Raw genomic sequence first — 24,703 nt, forward strand, 5'->3', positions numbered from 1 at the left:
TCATAGAAACAATAACGTGTAACAGTAAAAAGTTTGGATACTGGAAAATACCTAATTTATTCTGTGTATCTTGCCATCTACCCTTGTCCTGGAGCAGGAAATGTTTTGATGTCTTGCTTCTCCTTTACTCATCAGGAAGCAATAAGAAATACCTGCATCCATCCCTTATACTCTTGCTTTTATACTGTGTTTTATCTATGTTACGATATGACACTGAAGACAGGCTTGGAAGCCTAGGCTTTCCTTCTGTTTTTGCCTAGGCTGTGAAAGGAAAATGTTTGGCATGGCTCCAATTGTGCTAGCTTAATTTGAAGGACCATCTTGTATCACCATGCTCTGAAAATTGCTTTCCATAAGTGATTTATCCATTTCTGGCATGGGTAGCCGGATGGTTGCAGTACAGAAGCAATTAAGCATACTGAGTGAAATCCCAACTTAATTGCATACAATGGTAAAACACCCTTTGATATCAATGGGGCCAAAGTTTCTCATTGCCATCCTCAAAGGTCCCATGTCATAGAAAACAAGGAGAGCTAACCCAAAGTGGCATCAAAGTCTATTTAAGTTTCTCTAAAATGAAAGACTTACTTCATTTGGTAATCACAAAGGAATGTGGTTTATAGAATTATAAATTCAAGGTTGTAATTTCATAAGCTATTCAACACATTACTTTTAATAATTGTATTACTGTTTTATTTATTAGTTTATATGTTCAAAAATATTGCAAAATAGTGCAAAGGTAAAGACTGCAATTGCATTTTACATAAATGCTTGTTTTTGCAGTGAATATTTTTGGATAAGCGAAGAGTAGCAAAGTTACTGAAACAATGGAAAATCTCTTGTCAAACATCTTCTGTTTTGGTTCCATCTATATTTACGAAGCTCAATGCTAATGATTCTCCTTTTCTTCTTGCAGCTAATTCCAGCCTTCTTGGAGGTGGAGGAGGTAAGTCTTGGCTTAATGCTCTATTTATTCTTAAATAAGTGTGAAATATATGCTGAACAAATGTAGTGTTTAGTTGGTTATAAAACAGTATGTGATAAGTTCAAAAGATGGAAATGTAAAATTATTAGATGGGCAAACTCACCAAAGTCGATAATGTTTCATATCACCATGAGGCAGGGTTTGTGACTGCTGCTCAATCCGGTTTCCCTTCTGGATTAGACTAGGGCTGACCTGTATATGAGGCTGACTGAAATATAAAGGAGCTGAACTGCCTTATATTATGTTGTGTTTAAGTATTTAGGATTTTTAATTTACTTCAAGGGAACCTTGAATGCATGTTAAATAAACAGTTTTAAAAGAAATATTAAAAAATTAAAACACTGTAAAAAGTCATCTTAGTAAATTAATGAGGCTTTATCTTTGTACTTTTTTTTTTTTTTTTTAAACTCAGTTGCTCACCTCATTCTGTTTGCCAGAATACTCAAGCAGATTTAAATACAAATCTTTGGTGCATGTAAGATAAGCTACCAACATGTCTGCTAGTAAGAGAGAGATGCTCAAGTGCATATAGTGTGTATTGTTTCCAAATGTATGGATGCTGTTTTATTTTAGTAGATTGATGCTATTTTGCTTTTTGTAATACTGTAGTACTGTGGCCATAAAAGCTTACACGAAAAGGAAAAAAAACCCATGAAGAGCTTGATCTCAGTTTTCTGTGGCTTCCCCTGCCTCCCAGAGGGAAGTAAAAGAGCTCAGTTCTGGAAATTTCACAGTGCAGGAGCGGTACAGGCAGAGACTAATCTTCCTTCCTGGCTGGAGTTAAAAGGACTTGATGATCAGAGCTTACATATGCAAGGGTAAAGGAAAGGGCTCTGTGAAAAGACAGAAGATTGCTGTTGCTTGTGAGACTTGAGGATAAGTCGTCAAAGCTTTTGTTTTAACAGCCTTAACTGACCAGGCCTCCCTTATTTGTGCGCCATGAAAAGGTGCTTGACAACTGCATCCGGGTGTCTAAATAAAACCGTTCATGTTTCTCAGCTGTGTGTCTGGACATTAAAGTACAGGGAAGCCTTACCTGGTAATCCTGTTGGATTAATCTGTTTCTTTTGATTTGAGTTAGTTGTCTGCAGTATCCCAAATTTTTCTTTGTTTAAAAGATAATCCTTTAAAAGGTAATCCTTTGCTAGCCGTTCATGTTCCTGTGGAGCCGTCCGCTTACCTCCTCTCCAGCGCTTGCTCCCAGCTGGTAACGTCAGGAAAAAAAAAAAAAAATCAATGCAAATGTTCAAATTCCGATCAGGTTCCCAGAGCACTGCTACTGCTGAAAGGATTTGGCTATTGACTTTCTGTGGTATTTATTCAGCTGGACTGTACTTCAAAAGTTGATGTCCATTCCGTGTGGTACTAGATAAAGTGGCTCACCCTCCGTGGCAGATGGGATGAGCCCACACCGCAGGTCAAGTTGGGATTTTTCCTATATTTTATGTGTTAAAACTGGGGGAGTTTCAATCGAGTTAATTTATTGGCAATTAAAAACATCTTGCCTCCCCACCACCCCACCCCCTCCGCACTTCCTGGTCTCCTGCCCCCCCTCAGGGCAGGCCGAGGTGATGGCAGCACAGAGATGGGGCACCTTCTCTTCTGCATCTCCCCTCTCTCCTCCTGCCTTGGCGTCTTTGTGGGCTTTTACCACTATTTCTTCAATAACTTTCCTCAGCAGCGTTGGGAAGCTGCTGTGGCAGGTTGAGTTTTGGCGCATGGTGGGTCCTGTGGGGAACCAGCTGCAACTGGCTGTGGGCAGCACAGGGCAGCCCTGATGCCCTCCCACAGAGGAGGTCGCCGTGCAGCCTCCCATGGCCAAAACCCTGTGAAACACAATCCCAGATCCTTTAATCTCCGGTAGAAGGATAACAACGTACCCCATGCTTGCGATGCAGGTAAAAGACCAAATTTGACCATTATTTTATGGCTTAGAGTTTGACTGCTGATGGTTGAGGGGCTGCGTTTGTGTTCTGGAGGTGCCATGAGCTGCCTTTGGGTAGGGTGGCTGACGTGTCCTCAGAGTGCAGTCGCTTAGGTTTTCTGAGCCATTTGAGGAAAAATCCTGAGAATTTCACTGCCAAAGTACTCTACGAGTTTGGGCGGCTGCCATGGGGTGCCTGTGGCTCCGTCCTTGGGTGCATGTGTTGGCTGTGCCCTCTTGGAGAGGTGAAGGGTGCCCAGGGTCTGCAGGCTGGAGCTTGCTCAGGGGAGCACAAGATGGCAGCACCCCTGGCTGGCCCACCTGCCTGCCGCAGGCAAATGAAGCCCGGAGCCCCTACCTCTTGGAAAAATTGCTTGCTACTGGCAATGTGCATTTCTTTGTAGAAGGGATAGTTTTGTTTCCAGTTGAATGGATTTGGATTTTAAATTCTGGATATATTTTTCCTTTTTGAAGAAGGAAGTGGCGGCAGCGCTCCGTGTGAAATATTGCTAGTGAATTATTAAAACTTTATTATATACGTAAACACCAAAGCCTTCTTTTGATTGCAGATGCTGAATATTTATGATAATGCATAATACCAGTGTAGTTTCTCCAATAATGGGATTCAGATCTCTTCAGTAACGCCCGTTAATTTAATCTCTCTGTCACTGCTGGGGGTATGAATACGTATCTTAGTTTTACAGAAAATGAAAACTAGAAATTTCTGCTTGTCCAAGCTTGTGCAACAGGTTTTGTGATTTTGAGCTGCTTTTCAGTTGTTCTCCGTTTGAAATCTTTCCAGAATTGAACACAAATTAGTTGGAAATAGTCATTTGAACACCCTGATCTAACATTTGCAAATTACTCAATATGTATGTTAGAACCATCTGCTGGAGGAGAACTGTTGAGGAACCCAATGGGCAACATTGTTGGTAAACATAGTGCCCTTGGTTTTAAATTTAGGTGCTGGTGGTTTTGGGTGGCTGCTTATCATCCCTGCGTCACCTCAGAACCACATCAGGGCATCTGTGTACTTTGATTTCCCAGAGCTAGAGTAATGATTTGTTCTTGCATTCCCCATTTAAATGCTGTCTATTCATTTTCATGACCATTTGGAATAAAGAAATAAAAGCACAAAAGATACCAGAAACAATTCTTCACAGAACTGTTTAATCATAAAATCGAGAAACCCACAATAGAGTCTTAGAAGAATCTTTAGTTAAATATAGATGTTGAAGGCTTCTTTCTGTTTTTCACATAACTCCGAAGTTTCCAGGATTTCATTATGAGTTTGGTGAGTGAGCCTTTTTTCTTTTTCATTCTTTACTGGTTTTAATAATTGATTTTTAATTAGGAGGCATATTTCACTTTCAGGTCTAGATTTATCACACATTCAGCATCTCACTGCTGCTATTAACTTGCACAGAGCATTATGACTTATTTGTGCATCATGTATTATTTGTCCCATTATGTTCAACAGTGCAAAGGTGAAAATTATTAAGAAAATTACCTGCATTTGGAGGGAGTGAGGAAAAAACATTTGATATTTTGAGAAAAAGTGACCCCTTTTAAAAATGTATCATGAAGTTTTGGCTGTTGAGAAATGGAAATGCCCTATTTTTCTTGGCAATGTTTTTCTTTACATTCTTTAACAGCTGTGTAAAGGAATGAAAGTTTGTGGTTTCATGCACTTTGTTAAAGCAAAGTGAGCAAGAGCTGAGACTTCTGCTCCCCCTTAGGGTTTTGGATAGTCTGTAGGGTTTTTTAGGGTTTTGTGCCCCACTGTCCCCACTTAGTTTTCAGTTATTTTCCTTGGGGTTCATTTTTCCTTTACTTCATTTGCTGACTGTAATCAAGTTCCTGTTGCATACTGATTTCTGGCTTGGCTTGCTTTCTTTAACCTTAAATTGAGGGTATATTTAAAATAGCAAGCTAGGGATTTTTTTTTTTCCTCATAAGATTTTATTGCCTATGCTAGAGTTGAGGAAGGAGACGACATTTAGTGTGTCCTGTTATGAACATAATTTTTGTCAGCTGTGTATTTGAAAACGGTAATTTTGTCTTTAAAAACTCTGAGAGGAGACAGGTTATATTCGCAGTCTTTTGGAAGCATTGTTTGGACCCAGTTTAAGTTGGTTGCCCCAAAAGATCTGTTTGCTTTTCTGTTTCTCTCTGTGTCCCTCTTTTTTGGCCACTGTAACTATGTCTTTTCTAGGGCTTTTGCTGGCATGGAAAAAATTAATTCCTATATAGCTATAAGTATGTTAGCATATCTTAAATGTAGACCAGACCTACCTCTCCAGTCTGCCAAGATATGGTTTGTAAGCATGTCATTTTAAGCAACTGTTACAAGCATGGGGAGCTTGTATTGTGTTCATGATCACAGCAGGGAACTGGGTTTCTCTGTACATTATCGGGTAGACTCCATTTTGAAAGTGGGATTTGCTTGCCGCCTTTGTTCGCCTTTATATCTGTGTTAGATTATAATAGTGGCAAAAAAAGTGTTTTCTCCTGCTACAAAGACATTACCACAGCTGACTTCTATCCTGGAAAACAGGTTTATCAGGAGGGAAATGAGCTATTCAATGACTGGAGTCTTTTGCTGAGCCTGAGCACAAAATCACATGGTGCAGGAGATGGACTTTGTGCAGGGGTCAGTATGCCACTTCAAAATGTGAGCAGCTACGCTCGTCTATGTGTAAGCATCTAGTGCCATGTCAGCCCAATGGGCTTTCTGAGATAGAGACATGGATCTGGCAGATAGGACCCAGGGTTGGGTGGGGTTGAATGTCACTTTGTCTGGGGCAGCTCAAGTACCAGTAGGTACCAGTGTTCCAGCATCTGGTTGTTACCACTTGGGTCCAAACCGATGGTGGAGTTTGTCTTCAAACATGGGTATAGCAGGTCTGTAGCACAACCATCACAGCTGCTGCTAATGCTATAGAAATAGACTATAACTGCTGGTAGAGTGCTGCTGCAAAGTCACTGGCATTTGCCAGCCACCCTGTCTGTTTGTCACATAATTGCAGGCTAACAAGTTCAAAAAGCCAGTGATTATCCAGTCAGTAGTGGCAGAAAGGAATGGCTGACACAAATATCTTTTCTTGACATCCCTCCCCTTGGCCAGGGATAAAGTTTTTATTCTCACAGCTGTGACTTAGTTACACTACTAACCATTTCCAGCCATCTTCTGATAGTTAAATCTCTACCAAAAAAAAGGAGGTTTTTCACTGCCTGAATAGTAACTTGACATCAACTTACATGGCAAATGAATATTCATGACACTGAGAAGTGAAAGTTGTACAAGAGAAAATTGGAGGCAGGAATGAGACAACTTGTAGAGCACCCCATAGCAGTGTAAAAGGAGAATGCTTTAAATATTAGACTGGCCCTATGCTAGCCCATTCAAAATGTATAACAGGAAGAAGACAAGCCTGTTTTATCTTGAACCAGGATGAGATGCTCTCTGTTTTGGATTTCACAGGGCTTGGGCTTGATATTTACATAATTTAAATGCAAGTGAAGCAAGGGTTTAAATCCAAAGTTCAAATTTGTGCATGACGTGTGCATAACATGAATGCATCCCTTGAGAGGAGAAGAAAGAGTTTGGGAAAGGAGCACTGACAGGATTCTTTCATCGAGAAAATAAGCATTATTATTTTGTATTTTTTTATGTCGGTCTGTTGGCATTTTCTTGTATCATGTCAAATACGTTTGTCAGATTGGGGTGTTGCAACAAATGGCTTCATGGAACAAATGTGCTTCATCTGGGATTTCAGCTAGCTTCAAAAGCTTTCAGTTGCTTTGTACACTGAGTCATCATATTTTAGGTATTTAGATAATAGCTATGAAGGTACAAAGATTTTCCTAGCGAATAATGATCATGTAGACGAACTGATAATTTAAAGCAAATGGCCGTTAGCCTTTGTTGTCAATTAATCCCTTTCTGCTAGAAGATTGCTGCTGCAATTCTGTAGGGTTGTTAAAGTGTTTTATCTCTTTTTACTATTTGCATGCTATTCTTTTTCATCTCTGTAAATAGAGTGGGTTTGAGAGGGCTGTATCCACCAGTTCCCCCACTGTGACAGTACATCAGCCAATTAAAATTTTAATATTTATGCATTTATGTATTTCTTTCTGTACAGCTGTAATACTAGTTCCATTGGTAGCCCAGTAGCTCAGGGTAGACTGTAACCCTTTCAAGGTGTTTGGTTCAGCCCAAATTCTTGTTATTATTTATGAGCTTTTTGGTGGATCAGATCAAAGCAAATAGATTTCTCTGTAATTTAACCGCTTTTGTAGAATTTATTCAAACTTCCTATGTAAGCAAAATCTTTCTTTACAGGTCAGTTATTCTTGAAATGTTTTTTCTTTCTTTCTTCAATCTGTGTATGTATGTTTGCTTTCTGCCTTCTGTTATTGCAGTGGATATTTCCATGTTTTAGTTCAGCTTTAATTAAAATTAGTGGGTTTTCTCATTTTGTAGTGCATCTAGAGATATAATGATGATAGCTCTACAAATAAATAAGCATAGTTTATTTCAAAGGACCCTTAACCCAAACTGCCATGATTGTATTTAAAATGTGTGCTCTAGTCTAGTTTCTTTTTTTGGTGGTGTTGTTTTTGTTTAAATATGATATGTATTTTGCTCTTTGTGTATATAGGATGCTAGCTTCATTTCTCCAGTCATTTTATACATTCTTATAGTTATGGGTAATAATTATAAACAGGAAGTCTCTGGATTGATTTTAAGTATTTCTTAGTTGTTGCTTAATTGTATCCTGTTAATTATACTTTCCCAGCAGTTACTTAAAAAAGAAAAAATTATGTTTTGCTATTTACAGGAACTGATACAGGTATGTGATCAGGTGTTAAGTTTCGAATGTGTGTGTATAGTTGTTGATGCTCATAAATGACTTTCCATAACGATGACTTTTTTAAAATACATGTTCAGCCTTTGATTCTTTAAAGTGGTGCTCCTGTTCCAGCCAGTGGTATAGGAACATGACTGTATGTTTCGGTCATGAAAATAATCTAAAATCTAGTGTGTTCAGGCATACTTACTCACTGCTGTCCTCAGCCATTTAATGTTGCTGCTGTGTTGACTTAATTAGGCATTAAAAGGTGATGTTTTATTTTTCACTCATCAGTTAGTGAGTGCTGAGTCCACAACACTCTGAGCTCCCACTTAATTGTGAGGCCTTTTTCTTACTCAGACTGTCACACTGACTCTCCTCCTTTTGTTTAATTTCGTTATGAGGTAATTACAGTGTTATGTACCCACAACTAAAAAATGAACATACACAGTTTCTGCCATATATATATATGGCTTTCATATACATATACTTACATATATGCATGTCACTATATGTATTTGTGACTGAATCTTGCAGTCGTGTCAGAAAGTCAGACTTAGCGTGTGTGTGTGTGCACGCACATGTGCATGTGTATAAATAAAAATATGGCATTAATTTTGTTAGAGTGGGAAAGACCTTTGGTTCGTGGTCATTGAAAATTTAAGGTGCTCTTGATAAAAATCCAAGCCGAAAAGGCAGGCAGTTATGTAAGGGATGTATTTCTTTTTTTGTTTCATGTTATGGGACAGAGCTGCAAATGAGGATTAGAGATCACAAACCTTCCCTAATCCACAGATACCACATTATGTATAAGGCAATTCACAGTATGTTTGTTACGTGAATTGGACATAAGCTCTAAAAATGTTGAACACTCTTTCCACATATAGACAAATACATATGTCTCGCATGTATGTCTTGTATGCAGAAAATACAGTTATTTTTTCATTTACCAAGGTGCTGCTCGAGCATCTTAGGATACTTCCGTTGAGACTCTCCCCCTGTAGTTGAAGGTGAAGAGCACAGCTCCCAGGGTGAAAGTAGAGTCTGGGAGTGCAGGAAGCGACACGTTGTGACTGTGTGATACAATGAGAATACAGTAGCTCAGATATTTGAGTCTATATATGTGCCTGTCTATAGAAGACAGTTTTTAAAATTAAGCATTTGATTGGTTTTCTTTAAAGAAAAATCTGTAAATTGGGACACCTGTCAAAGTTGTTCAGTTTCACACCTAACAATCTTGACAGTGTTCCTTTTGCTGAGGTAAGAATGAAGTGAGCACTGCAGTAAAGACTTGTTTTGTTAGGCTCAAGCAGGGGTGGTGGTGTTTTTAAATCTGTTTTTCAGATTTAAGGTCTACAGTTATTTTCCTGGTCCTGTAACAGAAGTACTGACTATTCAGTAGGAGGAAAACGTGAAATGCAATTTAAAACATTTAAAAAAACCACATTTATTTATTTTTACAGCTGATCTTAAAAGAAATAGAACAAATGAAATAAAGGAGTGATGAAGGTACTTGACTTACAGACATAGAGGCACTTTTGAATATCAGCCCATTTATTGACGTTCTCATGCTGGTATGTCTAAATACAAAACAAAGACCTTAATCAGTAGAGAGTTCCTTAAAAGTATATCTAAGCCCCAAGCTCATTACCTTCTACATCAAGTGTGTATACAGGTGTGAGCAGCAAGGCATGGGAAAATGGCATAGAAAAATGGCAACAACTATTTGCTGATCCTTGTTGCTTAGTCTTTTTAAAATGTGTACATGTCCAATAAAATGAAAATATGGACATTGCATAGCACTAGCACCTCCCCAGAAGGAGGGAGAAGATAGCCCTAACTATGTCTCCTGATGTGCTGGGGCATGAAAAGTCACATTCCCCAAAGGTCAGAGATCAGAGGTTGTCATTGTCATTAATGCCCCACCTCCCATAATGGAAAAAATTTACAATAGTTCCTTCTTTTTATTTGTAATGAAAGCAATTACTTCTTAGTCACTATATTTTCAAAGAAAATCTTGAATAAAACCCAGGATTAAACTATAGAGAAAAGCAAAAAACAAGTTTCGAAATTACTGATATTATAGGAAGAATTTACAACTCTCTTCTTGCCGCATAGAATGAAGGATTATGAAATCAGGTCTGCATTCACCTCTCACCTTATATATCAAATTTTCTGCTCTTTCCACAGAGCTTCACTACTCATTTATGAATCGCTCTTTGCTGATCACATTTTTCCAAAGTTCCTTTGTTCTGTGCAAGACACTTACAGATTATAGCATGCAGCTTTTCAAAAGCCAAGAAAATCTCCAGCAGAATAGCTGGCAAGATGGTTGAGTCTTGGAAAGAACTGTCCTTTGTTTTCTATGTGCCTATCTTCCTTCCAGTTTTGAGAACCCTCTATCAAACAGACAGTGTAAAGTGGAATGAACTTTTGGCATAATAAAAAAAAATGAAATGTGGTGATTGCTAATGAAGGATTAAAACTCTTGCATAGGTAGAACTGATTTTTAAGAGACATTAGCGGAAAACCTAGATGTATAAGACTGTCTCTGCAGTTGCTCATCTTTTCTAACTGATAATATTGGATGGTAATGCGGCTTCCAGTTGCTGATTTTCATTCTAATGTCATACGGCAAGCTCCAAAGTAGACAGCTCCCATGATTTAAGAAACAAATAAAAAAGCTCCCTGCCCTTTCTAGGGCTTCAAGTTTAGCCTGAATGACTTTGTACATTCAATTTAGACTTTATTTTTAAAATCAGTTGTAGTGGGGGAACAGTAAACTGAGGAGTGAAGTAACCAGGGACAGGAACTGCTGAAGATGGCTTTGATATGAAAGAAAACACGTGATGAACCTCATCCGTATAAGCATTATTATCACAGAATCTAAATGCTCCACAGACCTTTGGTGCATTTATCCTAATAGCTCTGTAAACAGAGAAGTAATGTTTTCTCCATTTTACAATTGGGAAAATGAGACAAGGAAACCGTATGTTTTGCAAAAGGTCCAAATAGAAAAGAGCTCTCTGAAGGCAAAGCGTAACACACTGGGGTTTCATAATGCCTATATCAATTTTGCAAATAGGAATTTTGATTCCTATTTGGAAGGAAGAGGAATTTTAATTTTAGTACCAGTTTCATGGGTAGAAACAGGATGATATTTGGAAAAAGAGGAAACATACTCTACTGAGAGCAACTTTCTGACAATTAGACCTGAATTGGTTATACAGCAAATTCTCTAAATGGATGGCAGAAGGACCACCAACTGGAAATAAGGTACTGCTAGATAACCATTTTTACACTAATGGAGATAAGATTTGAATATAGGAAAAATGTGATGTCTTTGAGGCTACCACCATTAATAATTCTGAATATACAACAATTCGCTCTTCTTACTTGGGACTTTTCTATATTAAGTTAGAGAAGGGCTGTTTACTTTTTATTTGTATTTGTATGGTGTTAATAACAAAGCATTTTAAAATCTTTGATGATGAAAAGAGAGTCTTCTAGATTAAGAAAGTATCAAATTTTATTATTGACCAAATCCAGCCTCTTCCAACAGCAGAAGAATTTCAATGATTCTCCCATTAAAAATGCTGCCTTATAAATATGTGTAAAACAGTTGGGTTTTTTTCTTTACAAAGTTGCCTTATTTACATCTTTTTCCTTGTTCTTATGTAAATACCTTGTAATGTGTAGGGTTTATAATTCAAGGGGTTTTTTTAAAGCTAATTTATCTTTTTAAAATTCAAAATCATATTTTTGCCATTTGGACTGACAGATCTGTCGTGTTGTAGTTTTGGCTACATATACAGTAGCAAAGAACAAAATATTTTTTGCCACCCTTCTGTTACAGTTCAGTCTGTTCCTTTTACATTATCAGCTTGTTTCTCTGGGCTTCACAGAGGCATCTGTTTTAATTTTTATTGGGGAGGGCTGCAACTTAGCAAACTCATGTAAGCTTCACAAGTCATTCACAAATGTGGATGATTATATCAACTATGTCTTGGCTGGGTGATCTATGAATGTATTATATGCACACAATGTTAAAAAAATGCTATTAAGGTGCAAAACCAAGTACTTAAAGTTAGGAAGTGCCAAAATTCAAGTTACCTTCAGGCTCACAGTCTCTATGCATATATGTCTTACGATATTGCTTCTAACTGTACAATTGCACTGTTTCTCCAGCTGGAACCTCATCTCAGTCATCCTCTTTGTTCAAAGCAAACCCATGTTTTGCTTTTTATGAGCTTAAACTCTGGTCTGCAAACCAGTATTTTTTATGGTACTATCAGTTTGGTATACGATTTCATAACTAAATTAAATATTTCATAGTTAATTTATTTGCCTTCCCCAAAACAATGCTGTTATCTTCAACAAAAGAAAAGAAAAAAAAAGGCAGAGATTAAGGTCAGAATTCTAATTTTAAGGCCTAAGCTATGCAACAGGGGACTAATTTCTGTAAAGAAATGGAAGTCCTTACATTTCAAAAAGTAGATCTGGTAAATTCCAAGCGATTCTGCAAACTGGAACTTGCGTATCAACTCCAGATGTAATGCAGTGTTGTAAGTTGTCAGACTGAAATTCACCCTGGGATTCCCACCTTCATATCTACTTCTTGTTCCCAGTCCCACTACCTGCATTTTACAGTTTACTTCTCCCTTAATCACATCCATTCAAAAGTCTGCTGGCCTAAATTTGCATATTAAAGAGGGATTGGTTTTAGGGAGGGTTTTTACTCAGACAATTTCAGACTGTGGTCTTAAAAAGGTTTGCTTTGATGTGATCAAGGAGCAGAGAGCTGATTGAGAGAGGAGTGATCTGTGTGGAAACAAGCGCCAAGGGGAAGAGATGAGTGGTAACTTCCTCTGCTGCTGGGCAGATTGTAATGTGAGACCCTGTTCTCAAACATTTGGGGTGCAAGGAGTGAGTGTCCCCTTTCTAACTTTTTGCCTTAATGTTCACTTCTGAAAATTAGTCTCTGTGTCTAGCCAGTCATGGTTTTTCCCTGCTCCTGGCTCACTGTCTGATTTCTTTATTGGGAGATGATTTAGTTTTAGTCCCAGGCCAATTTCCCAGATTCTCTGTCTTTCAATTCACGTGCCTGTGCCCTTTAATTGCTAGCTTCACTCTTATGCCATATCCTAATCACAGGTTTAGTCACCAGTCCCTGTCATCTTGAATCATGCCATCTGCCCCTCAATGCAGGTAGTGCCCCTTCTCCTTCGTTTCACCAGTTTGTACTGGGATGAAGGTAAAAGTGTTCTGAACAGGCAGTAATTTGTCGAGTCAAATAAATTCATTACTCAGGAAAATGAAAGAGAACTGCCAATTTCAGAGTTGCTGTAAGTGAAGAAAAAGTTTATGAAAGCCTGCAGTTACGGTTGTCATATTTGTTTATCTTTTAATCACAAATTTGATTTAAAATGGTTAGCCCAACCACGGTGGTCACCCTGTCTGCTGTGCCACTGCTCTTAGGAATGAAGGAAGTATTTTCGGTGTAAAAGGATAAAACCCCTGGTGTTAGTACCTTCTTTGTATTTCTTCACCCTTGATGATTGGACAATAATTTCTCCACAGGGATTATTTGTTCAAGGGTGGGGCCTCTCTTCAATCCAGAAATAACCCAGCTGTGGTGAAATTTAGTCTCCTCTCTGGACTTACAAGCAATTAGCACTTCAGCCAGGACTGCCTGCCTTCCCAGAGAACAAAAGACTCAGCAGAAAACTTTTCCCTTGAAATGACAGCTGGACAAAGAATTGGCAGTTTTATCAGGCAATTATTTCAAGTCACTTTTTACAGAAAAGAAAAGTAGCATGACCTCACCATGGACTGAGATGAGACCTCTTACATGTATAAGTTTATATGTAGATAACTAGTGGAACGTGTGTCAAAATTCTGAATCTTCTTAATAACACTGGGTGCAGATAACAGTCGTATGTGAGTTTTGGAGGAAATTTGCTCTGATGACAGGTCAGTTTTTCATCAGGAGCTGGAAAATTGCAAACATATGATTATTCAAATAAGATGATATCTGCAAATAGGATATGCTAAGCAAATGCTATAAAGTTCATAGGCGATATTATTAACAACTTCTCCCTTGAGAGTTGATTCAGCAGGAGCAGTTGAATTTTTTTAAACATAAAAAATGTGGATGTTTAGAGGAAATTGTTTCATTATAAAGGAAAAAAGTACCAATGCACATCAAATATTAAATAGGATTCTCTCTTTTTCAAAATTAATTTCCAGATTTGATGCTATAAAATTTTAACAGTTGTGGGAGAGCTCCCAGAAGACCCTTCATTATGTCTCATTATTAGAGTATACGTGAGGCCATAGTACCCTTTGTTGCCGTAGTTCCTTATTTAATCAAGAAAAATATGTTTCATGGCTGCACAGCTGGGTAACCTTTATGTATCTATAGTTTTCTTAAGAAACAATCATATCTATGCCCCATACTATCTTAATGTGAATTTTGCTTCAAAAATTCATAAACGAGACTTCTTATTCTTTCTTTCTTTACTTGGTAAAGTTTAAGGTCAGACCACAGTTTTGCCTAGTGCTTCTCTGAGTTTTCTTAATAAAGGGAAAGCTTTTTTCCTTTCGCAAGGCCAAATGTGATAGCAGGATTTTAGTGTTGCAGCACAACGAAGGCAGAGAGTCCATGCTGGTGGGTGTGACTGGTTTGCCATCAAGCATATAGTTGTATGTTTTTTAAAACAACCTGAATTCTTAATTATGTGTTTTTCTTTCATTTATGTTATTTAAAACCTAATACTTCTTCGTGAACAAGTTGTATCAGGTCTCCTCTGGAACTGCTATCACATAGCAGTTTAAATATTATCTAGCTTTAGGTGCTAGCTTTAGTTAAATACCTGACCTGCCAGGGGAGACACTGTGAGGGAGACTTGTTTAGCTTTACAATTTCAGTGGTAATGTTTAAATAACTTTGCAGGCATGAAATATCCAGGAAGGCTGCTGTGGTCTCTAGGAGCTTCTTAGAGTAAATTAATGCCCTAATACTCAGGGAGTATTTTCAGTTTAATAATTGAGGAAAGTTGATTAAATATACAAAGCATTTAAACACCCATTTTAAGCTCACATTAATTCCTGACAAAGTATCTTGGCATTTAGAGAATTACAAACTTCTAGCAGTAAGTTTGGGCCTTACAGCAGTGTGCCCATTTCATGTTAAACGCAATATTTGGGTTCACAACCCTATTGACGTGCATGGTTTTATTTAGTCATACTGAGTCTGATCTCATGTGTTGGTGGGATTTGAAGATTTGTGAGTACTGTTCCCCCTAACTAAGATGGTAGAAGACAACTGGAAAAGTTCTTGGTTTATTATAATTATGGGGATCATTTCTTTCCTTCATGTGGCTCTACACACTGGCATTACAGGTGCTGATCTTTAGCAGGACTGGGTAAGAGTATTCCAACTATTTTAAAAGATTCTATATATAATCAGGGGAAAGCAAGGGTGGATCAGACAGTGTCACTTTTGCTCAGGTCACTCCTGGTGGATACTTATCAAACTCTTCCTTGTGTTCTTGCTTGTGACTCTGCAACTTCTGTAGGCAGTCTTTTCCAGTGCATCACTATCTATACCATTATGCCATTGAAACGTTTTTCCCTGGAATCTTAAATTTTTTTTTTTTGTAACAGCTTTAAGCCTGAAATTAAAGGATTCCTGTTGCATGGGGGGGGGGGGGGGGGGGGGAGAAGCTGTCGTGTCATTCACAGTGTCTCATCTGTGAGAAAAGCAGGTGCCTGTGAAGCAGCCCACAAGCCTAATGATGAAGGATCAGGACACAGAAGAGATTTGTAGACTCATTAGTTTATTCCAGGCTGCCCAACCCGGTTTTGCTTTTGTAGCGCAAAATGTCTGTAAATGAAAGTACACCTTCTGAACTTCTGGAGAGAGACAAGATGACAGCAGTACTCCTGCCTGCTCGTTTGTGAGTAAATCTCCCCTGGATGCAGTTGCCCTGAAATTACAAAAAGGTGCAAATGGCTGTCTCCTCCTCATCTGTGGGAATAAATCAGACATGAGAGTTGTAGGCTTGGCAGTTAAACATTTCCATTTGTAGAACAGTGACATACTAATGATGGTAATTTTGCATTTGTTACTACATGCCTAATCTAATTAAGTTTTTCTTAGGGTACAATTGTTGTTTTCTGTGTTTAATTATGTAAGCACCAGGTGCAAATGTTAACAGTAGCTGAATTCAGAAGGAAGCGTTTTATCTTTGTGTTATGCAAAACCTTTTTTCTGTATCTTTAATTTTGCAGTTAAAAAAGTGCATACAGTATTTGGTTGTTCCAAGGAGTTATATTAACATTTCTGATTGATACACATAGGAAATGCTAATGAGGACTAAAAGTTTATATTACTCTTCATTTAAATGTGTTTAGAACTATTTATGAGCTCTACATTTTCATTTCAGGTGTTGCAACAGTTCAGACTCCTTTTACCAGCTATACTGCTGATTTTGAGGGTTGGCAGACTTCCCACACTCCATGACAGATCTGCCCCTGTCCATTTGAAAAGGTCTGAACTATGTAGGGGCCTGTTGTCTGAATCTGAATTTCGTGGAGCACTGGTAAAACTGCTTCTGTGACTGCCAGCCTGGCTGTGAACTTTTTGCTACTGTTTCATCAATGCTTGTTCAAACATTGAAAGAGAGTTTTCAGTAGAATTCTTTGCCTGAAATAATAAACTCAATATTATTTTTAAAGCTCAAGGACCTGAGCTTTGAAATAATGTCAAAGACCTCTAGTGACTCTCAAAAGGTTTTGAAATTGTAATATTAATTTTTGAATAAAGTGAACAGGAATTGCAATAGAATTTTCCACCTGTAGATTGGTAATTGTTTTAATCTGTTAAGTAAAAATAAGTATAAGCTTGTATTTTCTAGTTTCTAGTCATTCATTAGTAATCTATATTTACATAAATTTGGCATTAAGTACAATGGAAAAATTAGATAAATGATTGATGTGTGTTTGTTCTAAAGCATAAGATACCCGTAAAACATTCCCATTACTAATGAATGAAAATTGTCTACAGAAGCATTTTTCAGCCTTTTCTAATTTGTGAATGCCTGTACATTTTGTAGTAGAAGTATGGTCTGTGTGTACTGCGAGTTTAAGCCTGCTGCCAGCATGCCGCCTTCTATTAGTTACCTTTTGTGGATTCCTTCAAAGTAGAACTTTAAGCCCTCCATGGACCACAAGTCAGTAGTAGTGACGTGAAATATGCTACCTTTCATTTAAGGATCCTGTGTGATCACTTTTCATTGGGCTGTGAAGTATGATTTTATGGTTGACTGTTGAACCATTTTTGGTATAGAAACATAAAGGTTCACATTTATACTGGTGTAAGATTGACAGCATCAATTGTTTTAACTGTAGATCCAGGTAAAGAAAGAAGCTGTGTCTGATAGTTTTTTTGAATTAAGCTTTCCAGTGTTGTTAATGGTAGTGATTTCCCCCATCTCTGCCATTGTTCTTAGAGACCTCAGTTGTTTCAAGTTTGGTTTGTTTCTTACCCTTTGGGCTTTTAATTCAAACTGCACTCCTTTGATGGTTTATCACAAAATTTGTTCAGAGGCTGCCATTTTTTAAGGTAGTCTTTTAACTGCTACTGATTATGCATTGCATCAAAGAAAAGTGGTTGAAAACTTTAAAACCACAAATAAAATATACATCAATGGGTTACAGTAATGAATGCTAACGTACTGTTTCTTCAGAAAGAGCCCTTTAGGGACAGAAGACCATGTTTCAGGTAGTGTAAAAAATAGTAAGCTTGACTTCTGAGAACACCTTGCTGGAGTTAGTGGTCAGGTTTTACTAAAAATGAATTTTAAAAAGATTAAAATAGGTATGTTTAGTATTAGTTCATAGAAGTCTTCAAATTAGTATCAGGATTAATTCTTTCTGGCAACTAGGCCTGCACACTGATGGGAATAACAACTTGTCACTTAGTTCCTATACGTGTTTTGCTTTTGGATTAATTTGTCCATTATTCCTGTTCCAGGTGTTGTTTTTTTTCCTCAGAAGTACAATGATTTATTTGGGTGATAATACACAGGCTGTGATATTTCAGAAGTTGATATCTGTTTCCATGTAGGGATGCTTGGGAAAAAAGAAAATAAGACTTATCTTCCAAAAAATATGCTGGCCTCATTAGGTGCAAAAGTGTCTCAAATGGCCCTTAAGCAACGCTTTGGCTTCTCCAGCTTCTCAGCATGAAAACATGTCTAAGTAAGTTATATTATTTCAGGACAGTGAACAGCTTGCTTCAGATCCAGCAACCGTGTTTATTCTTTGGTTTTGGTTTTTCTCCCAAATGAAGAATGTCATTCTGCGTTGTTTACATTTACATCTCAAAACAATTAAGCTAAAACAGCTTCATAAGATTTGGAACTGGCTTTCTCTCAGGGAGAGCTTTACATTTAGTTTCCAGAGTCACGCAGTAAATAGACTTATTTTTGTTTTTTCAAGCTGGTACAGTTGCATATGCGTTCATCTTTCTGAAGAGGTTTGAATGCTGTTGATTTTGAATTTTGCATATTGGCAAGGAAACTTGCCATAATTTCTCTATAGTGCTTTAATTATCTTTGTGAGAAGAACAACTAACTGATTTAGTATATCTTTGGGGATATTTTTTATTATATCTTTGAGTATCTCACTGAAATACCTTTTTCATGAAGAAGTAGAGTAGAAAACAGTAAAAGCTTGCTTGCCTTTGATTACAGGACCAGGAACACACAAAATTCAGAGACTTTACTCCTTATATTTTTCTGTCTCCTTGTACTACACTCATATGTGAAATATATGAAGAACTCTTCTAGTCTGAACTGAACTTGATTTACAACATAATTGTGGTGTTCTAGTGCTTAGTCGCAGAAGTATTACAATACGTAGGGAACTTCAAACAGACCTAGTGTTGCTAAGTTTTTAGGGGACCGTCCTGCTCTCTTCCATTCCTTCCCCATTTCCAGGTTTCATCACCCTACTCCTATACAGTCAAGATACATGTTGCTGAGTGTGCAATCCATTATTTCTTTGCTCCCCGTTACAATAACTGGCACTTGTTTCTCAGTAGGCAAAGCTTTAAAAGTCATTTTCCCTTACGGCAAGCTACTGGGGTAAAAATTTAGAAAAGGCTGTAAAGCTTAAGACCTTCTCAGCTTTCTTGTTTCTGGATCCTGATTCTGTTTTATCCTTATGGGATGAAAGGGGATGCCCGAGGTGGATGTACGAATGAGCTGCCTTCCATACGCTGTTGCTTCCTCCTGCCATTCCTTAGCAAGGGCAAAGCCTTATTTCAGCCAAGAACACAAACTTGTTTGTACTGGCTGTGCTATACGGGTCCTGCATGCATGGGACTGAACAGATCAGAACTGTTAACGTAGCTGCTTATACAGCTGTCTGCTATAATGAGCTGCTATCCAGGGCTGTATGAAGACCTTCTGATGCATGGGTAACATAGGACATCAGTTTTGTATTCTATGTATGTTTTTCCCTATACATATACTGCCTGGGCTCTTTGAAGCCAGAGCAATCCCTTACAGACAGTGTCTGTCCCTCATCCTCTGACCTGAGCAAGTTCCCTGTGAAGAGTCCCAGAGTGTTTTCAAATCCCTCCTACCTGCCAGGGAACAGAGCAGGTGTGAAGCAGGGCAAATGGGGGCTCAGGCCCTTGCAGACTGAAGGAGACCCTAATTTTCCTTCAGATGCTTGTCATGCCTCTTCCTGAAGGTTGTCCCTACAGAGCTTGGGGGCATCCTGCTCCCTGGAGTTGGTAAATGGTGAGCAGAGACAGGCATCAGGCTGTGAGAAAGGTGCTCCCGGTTCCCAGGGCCAGTGCTATCGCCTCTGACGTTCCCTATGCTGCTGCTTCCTCCCCCAGCAGCAACACTTGAGATCAGCGTCATTTCTCCACTGGTTTTGCAAGCGATGCAACCACAGTTATGAGGTCTGCTGTCAGCAGGGGTTGAGAGGGCACCAGGAGGGATTTAGCCACTGTTGCATATACAGTTCAGAACAATTTTCTGCTCCTTTGATAGTTCTTGATGTGTTTTATTCAGTTCCAGTCTAATCAAGTTAAATGTTTTAGCACATTGTCTTTCTTCAGACTTTTTACAGAAGGCAAGTGTAATCTTTCTTTGAAAGAAAAAAATAATTCCCCTTTCATCTTTCTAGGGAGATCACTTTATTCATGTGTAGTGACCTGGCTCAACATTTGATAACTAGTGTGTCACTGAAAGTTCCTCATTACGGTCCCAGCTTGCAGACCACCTGGAGTGCTTCATTATTAATGTGAACTTCAGGTTAAATTTTTAGATCTGTGCAGGTGCATTTGCACTATTCATTGCAAGCTGGTGACACATGGCTCATGAAGGGACAAGAGTACATGAGGCTGAGGGCATATGGAGCACTTATTGTTTTGACACCAGCCATATGAGGAGTGTAAGGACTGAGGCTTGAGCTCTGTGTTGTTTATAATTTAACTTTTGCTTTCCTTGGCAATCATTCTTTGATATATAGGCACTAAATCTCAGCACCTGGAGAAAAGAAGTGGAGAAGTTAGAGAGGGGAGGATGAAGGGGAAGCCACACTGGTTAAAGTCAGTAACATGGGAAAAGCTTAGTTCTTATTCCAGACATGAATGTGTCTTTGGATGTAGATGATAGTTACATGGCAACCAGACACTGCAGAGCCCTCCAGATTGCTACTGGTTGTAGTGCAGGATGTAAGTAATCCTGTTGATGCAGCTAGGATGCTGTTCAGATGATGAGTTTAGGAAGAATCTTGCCTCTCCTTGATGGAAGCTTAATTTTGACAGTTTTTTGCCGTAGTTGCTTAAACCACCTAAACTCCACCAGCTAGCCATCTTTGCCTCCCAAAATCAAATAAGTGACCTACTGAATTAAATCTCTGATCTTAACTTGTTTGGTTTATAGTCTAAATATATAAAAAGGCAAAAGATAACAGAGTCTAATGTTGCATACAGATCAATGGAGCTCTGTACAGTTGCAGGGTTATTCATTGTTTTCCCTGAGGTTTTTTTTGTGGGTTATTTTTCTTTTTTTAAGGGGGAATTTCTTTGGGGACTTCTCTCTTTTTTTGTTCTGTTTTAGAAGAAATATGGAAATAGCAGAAGTGGGAGGAGATGTGGATTCATTGGAGCAATGGAGCTAGAAGGACAAAGGGAGATGGGCTGAAAAGGAAGGGGAAAAGAATAGTTGCAAGTGTGTGAAAGGGAGTGGGAAGAATGGGAAATCTGAGTGTGGGATTGAGAGCACTGGGAAACGTGGGCAGGAATAAATTGGACAGGGGAAGAAAATTCCTGAAACATGTTGTTGTTTTCTTTAAAGATGCTAGCCTTATTACAATAAGATAGCATCCACTTTACTCATTGAGGACCAGGTCTTGACATACTGTATCTGTTTAAAACAAGTAATAAAATACATTAATGCTTTTTTTAATGAAGAGCTAAAGCACCAAAAGGTATAATTCCTCAATAGCTTAGTATTTTAAACAAACATGTTTGTTTAAAACTTCCTTGCTGAAGGATTAAGGGTTTTAAAATCTTATACAATTGTATATAATTTGTGTAGTTGAAATCTTCCTAGTCATTTTACTCTTATTTAAACTGAATACATGCTGATTGTTTTTTCTTTGCACATGTGAAGAACAGTGCCCTGATTTTCTAACAGGTTATCGTAGCACCTACTTCAGTTGAGTTGAAAATAGCATATGGTCTGAAAATGGAAATGTGAATTGCCTCTGGGATAAAATTTGGTTTTAGTGACTAAGCTGGTCATGATAGTCTGCTTTGAGTTGAAAAGCTGATAGAAAATCAACATATCTGATGACACTGTAACTACCACAGACTAGAATTTCATAGAAATAACCATTTTTGAAAATTACAATTTTATTCAGAAACCTAATCCATATAGTAGCTCTGTCCAGTTATATCTGAAAACATCAAAGTTGACAAATCAAACGAAGGGGTTTTTAAATTAATGTTTCTGGTTCTGGCCAGTAGCACTAGAAGTTGAAATTTCTTTCTGATACGACCCAGCTCCTGAAAACTTTTTTAATTAAAAAAAAAAAATTAAAAAAAGAAGTAAATTAGATCTCTGGGCACAGATTTTCTAAATTTGCTGTTAACACAGTGATTTTGCCTTTTGGAGTTGGTTTTAAATATGTGGATATACCTATCTTGTAGCATTTTAAAGTGCTAAATTGCCATTTAAAAGAGAAAGAAGTCTGGAAATTTATTGAATAGTTTAAAATGAATTAAATATACTAATTAAAGTCATTTATATCTGTTATAATTTTTCATCTACACCTCAAATATTTATGGGAAGACATCCAAGAATTTGTATGGTATATTTAAAATGTGTCTGGTGAATGTCCCACATGAAGTAAATTATTTTTATTGCATTTTGGAAAAGTACATATTTAATAGTGAAATGCTTTGCTTATGTACTTATATAACTCCAGTGTATAATATGGGTCCAAAGGTCTTTAATGACAAAATAATGGCTCTGATATATCAGAAACTTTGGGATTAGATATTAGAAAGGTATCATATCTTTCAGCTCTTCCTTTTGTGATGTTACATTGCTGCCCCAGACATTTTTTTACTGCAGGAGCAATCAACATAAATGAAAACTAGAAAGCATTTATGTTAAAACAAGAAGCAGTATTACTTTCAATGAGGTGACTTCAGAAAACTGTCACACAGATATTTCACTGGAGACATTCTGGTTTGACCTCTACCTCACCATTCCTTCTCTCTCTTCTTTTTTTTTTTTTTTTTAATGATTAAACAGAGGAGAAGGGGTTTCTAAAAACCCTCAAGAAAACTGACAGTTCCTTGTAGAATGTAGCTCTTTCTAATTTCCATATATTTTCCTGCAGGAGAATGGCACTCTAACAGCACATTAGCCTTCAGCCTTGGCAAATGTAGAAGTAAATCTGCAGTATTATGATTGAAATGTTATACCTGCTTATTCTAAAACTGACATGATAGGTGACAAATGACAGAGGCATTACTGGGTCAGGTGAAGCCTTTGTCATAATCCCTTTTCCCCTAACTTTTAGCTGGTGCAGCAAAGAGAATCCTGTTTCAAGGATTATTAACACCACCTGCTACAAAATTCCTTTGGGAAGGACCAGAGTGCTTTGGATTTGAACGCTGACTTTGAAACATGCAGGAAAATGGCACAATCTCTTCAGATACTGTAATGACTACTTTGGTTTTGTTACAAGCCAGTCTTTCCACTGTGAAAATATATTATTAAGGATATAAATGCTGTTTCTCCCATTGCAATGTAAAAATGAATTTTAAATGAATGCCTTAAATACTTGAGTTTCACAGGATTTAGACATGCAGTCTGCTGCAATGAATTGTGCAGCAAGGTTTAACTGATCTCTGGGTTGAGGGCTTGCCCCTTAGTTTTGGGTAGCACAAATAGAAAGCTCTAACTCCATTACACAAGATTTTTTTACCTATCTTTCTTCTCCAGCACTGTTTCATGTTTTTGTAAGTTTTACCTCATGTCTGGTTCATCCATAAGGCAGACTCTTCCCTCAGGACAGCCTGTGGAAAAATTATTTCTCCCTTTGGTGGACTATTTCTGTCCTACTTCTCTTCTGTAACTCCTATACAATTGCTACGAAGGAACACAATGCCTCCCTGGCTGGCTACGTGGTATGTGGCTTATCCTCTGCACTGGCAGCATGCTGGAGAGCGGAGGGGACGGGTACCTGACAAGAAGCTCGAGCACCAAGTTTGAGCCCAGTTCATCTCCCCTTCTGAAGTTGGCTTTTGGACTTTTTCAAAAGCCAGATGAGGGAAAGGTGTGCCTCCTTTTAATTGAAGAGCGGCATTGATACGTTCCGTTTCCTGCTGGAACTGCCTGAAGCAGAACAGGCAGAGCAGAGGAACAGGAGAAGCCCTGAGCTCTTTTCATCTCAATCTCTGATTGCAGATCCCCCTGGAACCAGGTGGTGAATCTGTCCCTTTGTATTTTTGAGTGAAGTGAGTGCTGATTGATCTGTCAAGTGATTACATGCTCAGATGAGATACTGGAATGTATAGTTTGATTTGTATTCAGTACCACAGCAATGCCTAGGAGTAGCTTCATATAGTACAATGAAGGTTGTAGTCATTGTAGGAGAATGAGTACATAGAAATCACCTTTCTGAATGTCTTTTAGAACCTTATTTAGCATCGTATCTTTTAGTTTGTTTTCTTTCGTGGGAATTTTTTGACCTTGCACTTGCAAAAACGGAATGCTGCAGTTTAAATGTTGGACAGAAGGACCTGTTTCTCAATAAACAATATCAAATTGCCTTTTGAGGGTTTATCTGTCCTTTCTAAACTCAGATGCCATAATATGTACCTAAGCCACGAGGAGGTTTCAACTCATCAAGCTGAGCTTTAAACAAATACTTTGGTTGGTTGGCACATTTATGCTATGGAAGGTGTTGCTCCTGTGAATATGAATCCTAGAAGATCTTCTTTCTACATAAATGCTCTCTCTTTCTTTCAAAATAAATCCCCTCAAGACCCCACTACCCATAGTTTGTTCTTGGAGGGCCATTTTGTGTTGCCATCCCCTGTCTGCCCCTTTACTTGTCACAATCTATTATTTACAGAGTCAAACTTACACTGTTGTGGAATCTGTAAGCTCCTTTAAGACAAGGCTGCTTTCCAGAATTTTAAGCTTTGAAACCTAAAAAAAGATGGCATTTTGCACCCTTTTTAGGCAATACCTAGGTGCTGTTTACTACTGTTACTGGTTACTAATGTATGTCTGTTTCTTGAAAAGTAGTTTTCAATATTTGAGGCACAACATACTATGAGTCATTTTTTTCCTCTTAATGCAGAAGAGGATTTTTGTATAAGAGAAT

The 24,703-nt window shown here is 38.0% G+C and overlaps 1 protein-coding gene across 5 annotated transcripts in view; it reads left to right on the forward strand.

Moving 5' to 3' along the window:
- MACROD2 (mono-ADP ribosylhydrolase 2) overlaps window positions 1–24,703 on the forward strand; it is a 918,876-nt gene that overhangs the window by 194,206 nt on the left and 699,967 nt on the right. For all 5 annotated transcript variants that reach the window (XM_052784123.1, XM_052784121.1, XM_052784124.1 and 2 more), the window contains exon 4: window positions 917–946. In XM_052784123.1, the coding sequence (XP_052640083.1) occupies window positions 917–946 (30 nt within the window). The remainder of the gene's footprint in view (window positions 1–916; window positions 947–24,703) is intronic.

The sequence above is a fragment of the Harpia harpyja genome, chromosome 4 (assembly GCF_026419915.1).
Source record: "Harpia harpyja isolate bHarHar1 chromosome 4, bHarHar1 primary haplotype, whole genome shotgun sequence".
NCBI classification, from domain to species: Eukaryota; Metazoa; Chordata; class Aves; order Accipitriformes; family Accipitridae; genus Harpia; species Harpia harpyja.